Raw genomic sequence first — 7,672 nt, 5'->3', positions numbered from 1 at the left:
CTGCTGCTGCTGGCTGTAGCCTGCTGGAAGGCAGAGAGCAAGGCGGGGGGAGAGAGCGAAGAACCACGGGCGCCGGCAGAAACACCTCTTTTTCTTTGGGGGCTTGGGGTTTTTTTTTTTTTGCAGTGACAAACACAAAGCACAGAAAAGGCAAACCAAGAACGGACCGCACGCGTTCCTGGTTTTCGCAGTGCCTGGCAGCACAGCAACACTGAAAACAGTTAGTATAAACGAGTGCTCCGTGACTGACAAGGAATAAAAGAAAAAGAAAAAAAAAACAAAAAAAAAAAAACCAGACAAACAGCATTTTACTGTCCTGTCACGTGAAAAATAAAAAGCCTGCGTTGGCACATGAGGCAAGATGCAACCCTTTTCCCAAATAAAAACCTCTATAAACTGTCATCAAAATATTGTCGGGGTTTAATATAAGTCATACCTATGGTTAAGTTATAGGTGTTTTCACGTCTTTAGAGTTAAATGTGAACAAGTTGTGCAGAACAGAATACTTCAATACAAAGCTCCCATTTAAACATGTCCCAAGCTGGATTTTTCTGTATAAAACCAGCTTCCAAAGGGAATTTCTCTCATTGAAGACTTTAAAACGACACAAAGTCCGTTTATGAAGCAACAGCTACTTTTAGGCATCATGAAACACACCTGCAGCTACTTGCAATGAAACCTCTCCAGTGACTGGAATCCTGTCAGCATTAAACACCAGACACACAAATTATTAAAAGTGCAGAGCCCTGAACGGAAAGAGTAAGGATTGAAGAATGCACTGGAGCAAACTCACCTTGAAACTGGGATCAAAATTTACTCATGAGCCAAAGCTCTGAAGGGTCCGTTTTTACTACCATGAGTCAATAGCCACAGTGTTGCCTAGTAGAGCTACAAGAGGGGGGACGGATCCTGCTCTCGGGGGACATGGGTTGGAGAGGAGACAATACTCATGGGAACAGCAGCAAAATAAACACAAAACAAATCCTAGGAGCTCGAGCTCTTCAAAGGCTGCTATCACTAGGCCCTCAGAAAAAAGGCTGTTTCTGAAGGATTAGGTTAATCGTGACGTTATGAGAAACAGAGGAGCCCCAGATCAGTTCTGGTGGCATTTCATTCTTGATTGAAGATGACATCGCTTAGAATGCAGAACTCGCATTGCACTACGGCTTTCACAGGAACTTCTCCAGTAAAATCAGGCATTAGATGATGGTAGGATATGACTAGAAAGCAGATGCAAACTCCTTTTCCCCCCCCCCCTCAGTTTTTAAGCCTAAAGACAGACAGATAGACCCTTCTACTTCCAACAGGTTTGTTACTTCTTCTGAAATTAGACTTCAGAAAGTCTGTCACTGTCTTCTAATTACAAATAGTGGGGGTGAGATATCTGCAGGGAACAAGGCACCGTTTAGAGACCCAAATCAACGAGCTCTCTCACACAGCGCACAGGAACAAGGGCTGGGGCACAAACCTTCAGTTCCAACTTTTCTAGGGTCCTTCTCCAAGATAAACATGGAATTTCTTCATAAGCTCTGCAAGTGTACTCATCTACATCAAAACTGATGCACTCCCACTGTACATATTGCACACCAGAAAAAAAAACAAAAAAGGCCATACAGGCTCTATTCTGAGTCACTGGATGGTATGGGATTCTTTCGTTTAGTTTAAGGAAGACTGTTTAAAACAAGGAATGATAAATGCTTTGTATCATCTTCTGAAAGTATTATAAGCAACTTGCAATTTGTTACGGAATCTGCCATTACAGGTTCATCCCCGTACTTTAGCTGGATTATGATTCCTAGCACACACTATGCATTATGAGATGCCAGCTGCTTCTAAAGTAAATAACTCAAAGTCCTGAAGTCAAGTTTACTTTGGGTATATGCAAAAGCCAGCTTTTTGCATTTGACTGCCTATAAACCACAAGTACACTAAAATGTTCCTCTGCTAAAAGTCTGCTGGCAGCTTAACTCAAGGTATCGGCAACATCAACAAGTTAAAAAAACCAAACACCTATCACTTCAAAGCTTCCCTGAAGCGACAGTACTTGTAACAGCTAAGGAGTTAGTAAGTAAGTGACAACTGTGATGACTGCAGTTCGCACTGCTAGATTTTGTACCTGCAGACCATTCTAGATGCAAGAAATAGGGGTCATCTTTATATACCGCCGACATTTAAGGAAGCTAAATTAGTCACTTACTTGCTAGAATCCCAAGACTGCAGAAGTTAATCCTGAAAACTGCTCATACTTCAGGTGATTCACTTTGCTCACCTTTCAAACAATGCATTCTGCTAACTAATAACGAAGTCTGCTTTTGGTCACAGTCGAGTAGGATTGAGACAGCAGAACTCCCAACTACGTATTAAAAATACAGCCAGTGACAGTGTTCTCTTACTGCTAATTTCTGAATTGTGCCGGTTCCCATCGGAACCGCAGGCACTCGGGCTGCTCGGCACCCTGACCTGCCCCACAGGATCAGGAATGGAAGCTGATGGGGCCGGGCGCTGAAGGAGAGGTTCTACAGCTGAGCCCCGTTGGGGCGCGCTGCTTACCTGGGTACTGCATACCGTACTGCTGCTGAGGCTGAGCCTGCGGCTGCTGAGCAGGGTAACCAGGCTGCTGGTACTGTTGATACATCTGACCTACGGATTAAAAACATCTTTAGTTGAAGCCCAGTACCCAGCTATACGATAAACACAGAGAACAACACCCTAACGGTTCAAAATCACAGAAACAAACCCTCGCACAACATGTAAAAGTTTTTTTGAAAAAATCTGAATGCAAGTGAAATTTGCATGTGTGTTCCACCTCGCTACCAACCAAAATCAGTCTACAGATTCTAGTTTCTGACCCATGCCATTCTGCAGACTAAATGATGTTTATCTTTCTCCAACAGCGTAAACAGTTCTAATTTGGTACGTGAGGCTATTTCATGTTTTCAGAGGATGCCAGAAGCCACACACCTCAATTAGTGCTGTTCTGGTGGGTAACGGCAGGAATCTTTACAAGTCTGCTCCAGAACTCATGCTGCAAATTAAAGTACTTCAAAAGGTAAACATGCCCTCAGAGTGTCTGTTTACATTAGGTTTTTAAGACCATTTCTCCATCAAAGGACTGTAAGCAAAGTGGTACATTATTTATTCCGACCACATTTTCCAGATAAGTCATCCCTCTCTTAGTATCTGACTGGCTGTTAAGCCAAGTTGTCTTAAGAGACCCTGGTGTATACGCCCTAAAGCAAAAATAAAACCCATACATTCTTAAACTTGGGTATTCCAATTCAATGCTAATTTTTCCTAAATTCACCGTTCGCAATTTATTGGCAAGAAGAGGGAGAATTTTTGTTTAGACTTAACCTGCAGGCCCTGTTTAGGCTTTATGCTTCTGCTGTTTTCCAATTTAGTAACAGGCACAGTCAAAGAACAAAACCAAAAGCTGCCAAATCTAAAGCTTAGCTGAACTGGAGCAGACACGGAAACTTTACTGTTATAAAGTGTTACTGTGCTATTATTCATTCTGAAAAAATCAGCAGACTGTATAAATATCCTGTAAGCTGTATCTTCTGAGCTGCACCAAGGCAAAAGCGACTCGGCTCTGCTCCAAGTCCTCCCAATCTCCTGTGCACACTGCTTTAATACAACTCCTTATTTCTTCTCTTCTCTGCGTTATTTGGAGCTGAAAGCAACAGGATTTTACATTCACATTAAGGTGTTCAAAATATTTATACTGGTGCAGTCATTCAAAATATTATTTGGTATGCATTTATTGTGGGATGAAGAGAGTGCTAAACACAAGGCTTGAAGAGGATTTAAGCCTGTTAGCTTGATTAATTAGGAGTTAGAAATTCTCTCAGAATGCATGTTTTCTGTTTCTCGGCCTCACTCGTTATAGGCAAGTTCTGGGAGAACAAGCAGGAGGCTGCCTGTCTCAGGATAATTACCTACAGGCTAGCAGAGACACCACACTGGCACCTGCTGGAGACCCCAGGCAAAGGGATAGGAAAGGAAATAAGCACGAAGTTTTCCAAAGCTTTCTGAGGCCACCTGCTGCCTTCCGCAGCATTGAAGCGTTAGCGAGGGGCAAAGAGGTGTTCCGGTGAGGTTCAAGAAAACATTCCTAATTTACAGCCATGAATGCAGTCAGTGATCCTATGGGTCCTCAAACACGCAGAGTTTTCCCTCTTGCTGGATTTTTACTCTGAAAACAAGATGAGCTGCAGCTTCAGCATCTGCTTTTGTACTTAGCACTGCTTATTGCAGTCAAGGATCTGCATCTGCCAGCATTTACCACTGCTCCTGCGTGCTGAAACAGCCATTTTAGCTCTGTTCAGAAAAAAGACCAAATAGGTATATACACACCGCATTCTTTTCCCTAGAAGATCATAATGTGCTTACGTGAATGAACTTCTACGTGTATTTCAGCCAAGACTAAAGAAGTGTCTGCATCAGTACACGATTGATTCTCGTGTGTGTTGAGCAACTGGATTTAGCAGTACAAAAGCACAGGAGACAGCACTATACTGAAACATCTTTGTGGGACAGCAGGACAGGAGGTCCCCAGATTACCACTGGACTGAGGTGCTATCAAGCAGTGAAGTATGGAAAGCCACTCCATGTTCCAAAGGGAAGTCTTTGAATGCTTTGGATAAAAGCAACTTAGTTTATGAAAAAACCCTCAGAGGGTTTTTTTTACCCAACTTTGGTAAGAGACTGCTATTTACTATATGCACACAATGCACAGCATAAGCACTCCCACTAGTATTTCTGATGAAAGAAGTTCAGTAACAACTTCTGATCTTTTCTCAAGAACTGAACCATCCTATTTTATCCATAGAGTGAAGAAAATAATCAATACTCAACACGTTTCAGTGGCAATAATAAAAACTGCATAAACTACAGACCAAAACCCCTGTTGTACTTTTACATGCAAAAAAAAAAAGGACCTGGGCAAAGGTATAGCACAGTTCAGTGTTTAAAAAATAAGAAACCAATATACTTCCCTTGACCCAAGTTTAGAAAAATCGTTCTATCTACTCTGATGCACGAGCCTAGGACACTTCTTTCTTAAGTAAAGTGAGTTTTGCTGAAACAAGTACTTTTTCCCTTCCCTGGTGTTAGCAGCCGTTCAGCATTCCAACGTACACTGCTGGTAGTGTTTTAAGTGTTTCACTTCTTTGTTTCAGTTCTAGTTTAAACATCAACACTTAACACTTCATACTTTATTGTACTAAAGTAAATTTAAAAGGCTAAATTCATAAAATACAAGTTCAGTAGCTGAGAGTGTATTTTTTGAATACTGAGTTTTCTACCTGCTGACAGAAGAACCTGAAGCACTTTTTTTTCCAAAAGTAACTTACACACAAACACCAAACAGTTGTATCTTTAAGCTACAAAGATGTCTCTTGCTGTCTCATTTATATCCCTTCACTAATTCTTAGGGAAATAGCCAAAAAAAAAAAAAAAAAAAAAAAAAAAAAAAGAGCTGAAAGCAGCAGAACAAGCATGTTACAAGTTCCACTGCAACCAACAGCATCCATGCCTGCTTAAATATTATGCTTAACAAGTTGCTCAAACACCCTCCTCAATCAAAATGTTACTGATGCGCTTCAGGCAAGATACTCCAATGACTGTGGATACTGTCATCACCCTCAATAATGCCTCTCACATTTACCTCAGCGTCATGTCAGCATAGAAAGCAGCAGAGGATTGTAATTTGGTTTCTCACTAACACAGAAACAAATGGATACTGTACTTCGGAGGTAGAAATACCAAAGCAAGTCATTCCAGAGTTTCATCCAGAGCTATGCAGGTCTGATGGCTCAGTGCTCAATAGAAAAAAGATGCCCAAATGTAGCAAACCTCTGAATAGATTTATTTTTAGAAGTCAAACAACATGTAAAAGGCTACAGTACAAAGGAATCTGAATAGCAGAGCTAAGACCTTAAGCTTTAAAGGAGAGCCAGCTGAGGCTCTCACAGGTTACATAGGAACACTACAATGCACAGGATGAGATAGTTACGAGGTTTAACCTGGCTAGCACAGAGCTGTACGTAGTGCAGAAGCAATGTAGTAACGGCTCTGTTTTGTTAGATAGAAATGAGTAAACATTTTTAATTCATGGTAGACAAGGTAACAGTTAGCTGAGCAAAAGTAACTAATACTGCTTGACACAACACACAAGGTCTGATATGAACTAAGATCATCAGATAGCTTTAGGGTGCGGTGAGTATCAATCTGCCTTACAGTAAAGTGAGCACGGATGCAAGTATGAAACAGTATCATAAAAGTCCTCCTCACGTTCCATCATCTACCCTTTTAAATAAAGCTACTGCTCCACCTGCTGTTTCTGTATTGAACAGCATGTGAGGAAAAAAGTTTTTCGGCCTAGTGGCACAGAGGAAACCTGTACTTTGGTATCAGCTTTGAGCCTGCTAATTGGAAGCCATAGCTACCGATCACTCAGAGCCAGACACCATCTTTCAGGTCTTAAACAGAAGAAAAACCTGCTGCTTACCTTCCACCTGACCAGTCTGTGGCTGTGTTCCGGGGTATGGTGGCTGCTGTGCCTGAACACCAGGGGGATGGGCTGCAGAAGAGGAGGAAGCGATGCTGTCTGGTGTTCCTGATCGCTCTTCTGCAGGGGCACTGGGTGGTCCTAGTGGAGCAAGAACAAAATACAGTACATGAAATAAACGGAAAGTTTGCTAATACAAGACCACTCCCATGCAAAGTTTTTAACATTTTTTTTTCCAGTTTTCCATAGATTTACATTTGAGATTGTCACGCCCAAGCTAATACTAAATATATTTACACATGTAAGCTCTCCTTTAAAAATATTTGGGGGGGTAGGGCGAGGAATTTTCCACTTATCTCTAGGTCAATCAAATTTCATTCTTCTGAGGAACCTGACCCACTTGTGGGATAAAACCCTGTGTGACAACATGGATCTTCCACAGCTTCAAGCATTAACCTTGCACACATACACTTGAAGACTCGCTACATGCGGACAGAGTACGCACCTAGGTAGCTATATTTTTCTCATGGAGCAAAGGTGCAAAGCTGCATGAACCTGTTCAAATGCACAAGTGTTTTACTGTGGCGCACGTGGGCACAGGCAACAAAGTGTTTTACTGACAGGCACACAGCATGTGAACAGAAAACCTCCATGGAATGTATTAAATTTGCACTCCTGGAGGGGATATGGCAGCCTTCAGTCTAAAAGCAATTGTCTGCTTTGATAATTCTGAAAATGCTCCAGCTAGCACCCAAAGAAAGCATGGAAACAGAGAATTCAGATTTTTTCTACATTAGTGAGAAGTTCTGAAACAGGCATGTGAACAGGTATAATGTAATATAATTAAATGCAAAATATTTTGTTAGAAACAAGAGAACTTAAACCTGGATCTTTCCAGCTCTTAGTTATATGAACGCTACCTGCGAGACACTGCTTTCAAATACATACCTAAAATTAAGCACAAGTATTAGAATTGCTACAAATTCAATTTTAAGAAAGTTATATTTACACAATATAAATATGCATCCAACAAGCCCTTAATTGTGTTTTCATGTTACCATTATTAGGGGGAAAATGAATTAAATCTGCCTACTTCTGGTTTTGCCTTATATACATAGCTGCAGGATTATAGCTTTAGAAATGGGATTTCTTATATCCTGC

General features: G+C 41.3%; 1 protein-coding gene across 2 annotated transcripts in view; it reads right to left on the bottom strand.

Moving 5' to 3' along the window:
• Positions 1–1,249: 1,249 nt before the first annotated feature.
• TFG (trafficking from ER to golgi regulator) overlaps positions 1,250–7,672 on the bottom strand; it is a 19,472-nt gene continuing 13,049 nt past the window's right edge. The window contains exons 7-9 of one of the 2 annotated variants that reach the window (XM_035897559.1): positions 6,512–6,652; positions 2,551–2,640; positions 1,250–1,570 (exon numbers count right to left, since the gene is read on the bottom strand). In XM_035897559.1, the coding sequence (XP_035753452.1) occupies positions 1,551–1,570; positions 2,551–2,640; positions 6,512–6,652 (251 nt within the window). In that variant the 3' untranslated portion in view covers positions 1,250–1,550. Of the gene's footprint in view, positions 2,641–6,511; positions 6,653–7,672 lie in introns of both variants that reach the window. The other variant, XM_035897558.1, reaches the window with a different exon arrangement.

The sequence above is a fragment of the Egretta garzetta genome, unplaced genomic scaffold (assembly GCF_000687185.1).
Source record: "Egretta garzetta isolate BGI_Z169 unplaced genomic scaffold, ASM68718v1 scaffold367, whole genome shotgun sequence".
NCBI lineage: Eukaryota > Metazoa > Chordata > Aves > Pelecaniformes > Ardeidae > Egretta > Egretta garzetta.
Note: the sequence above shows the minus strand (reverse complement) of the source record. Positions and strands in the feature narration are given on the sequence as shown.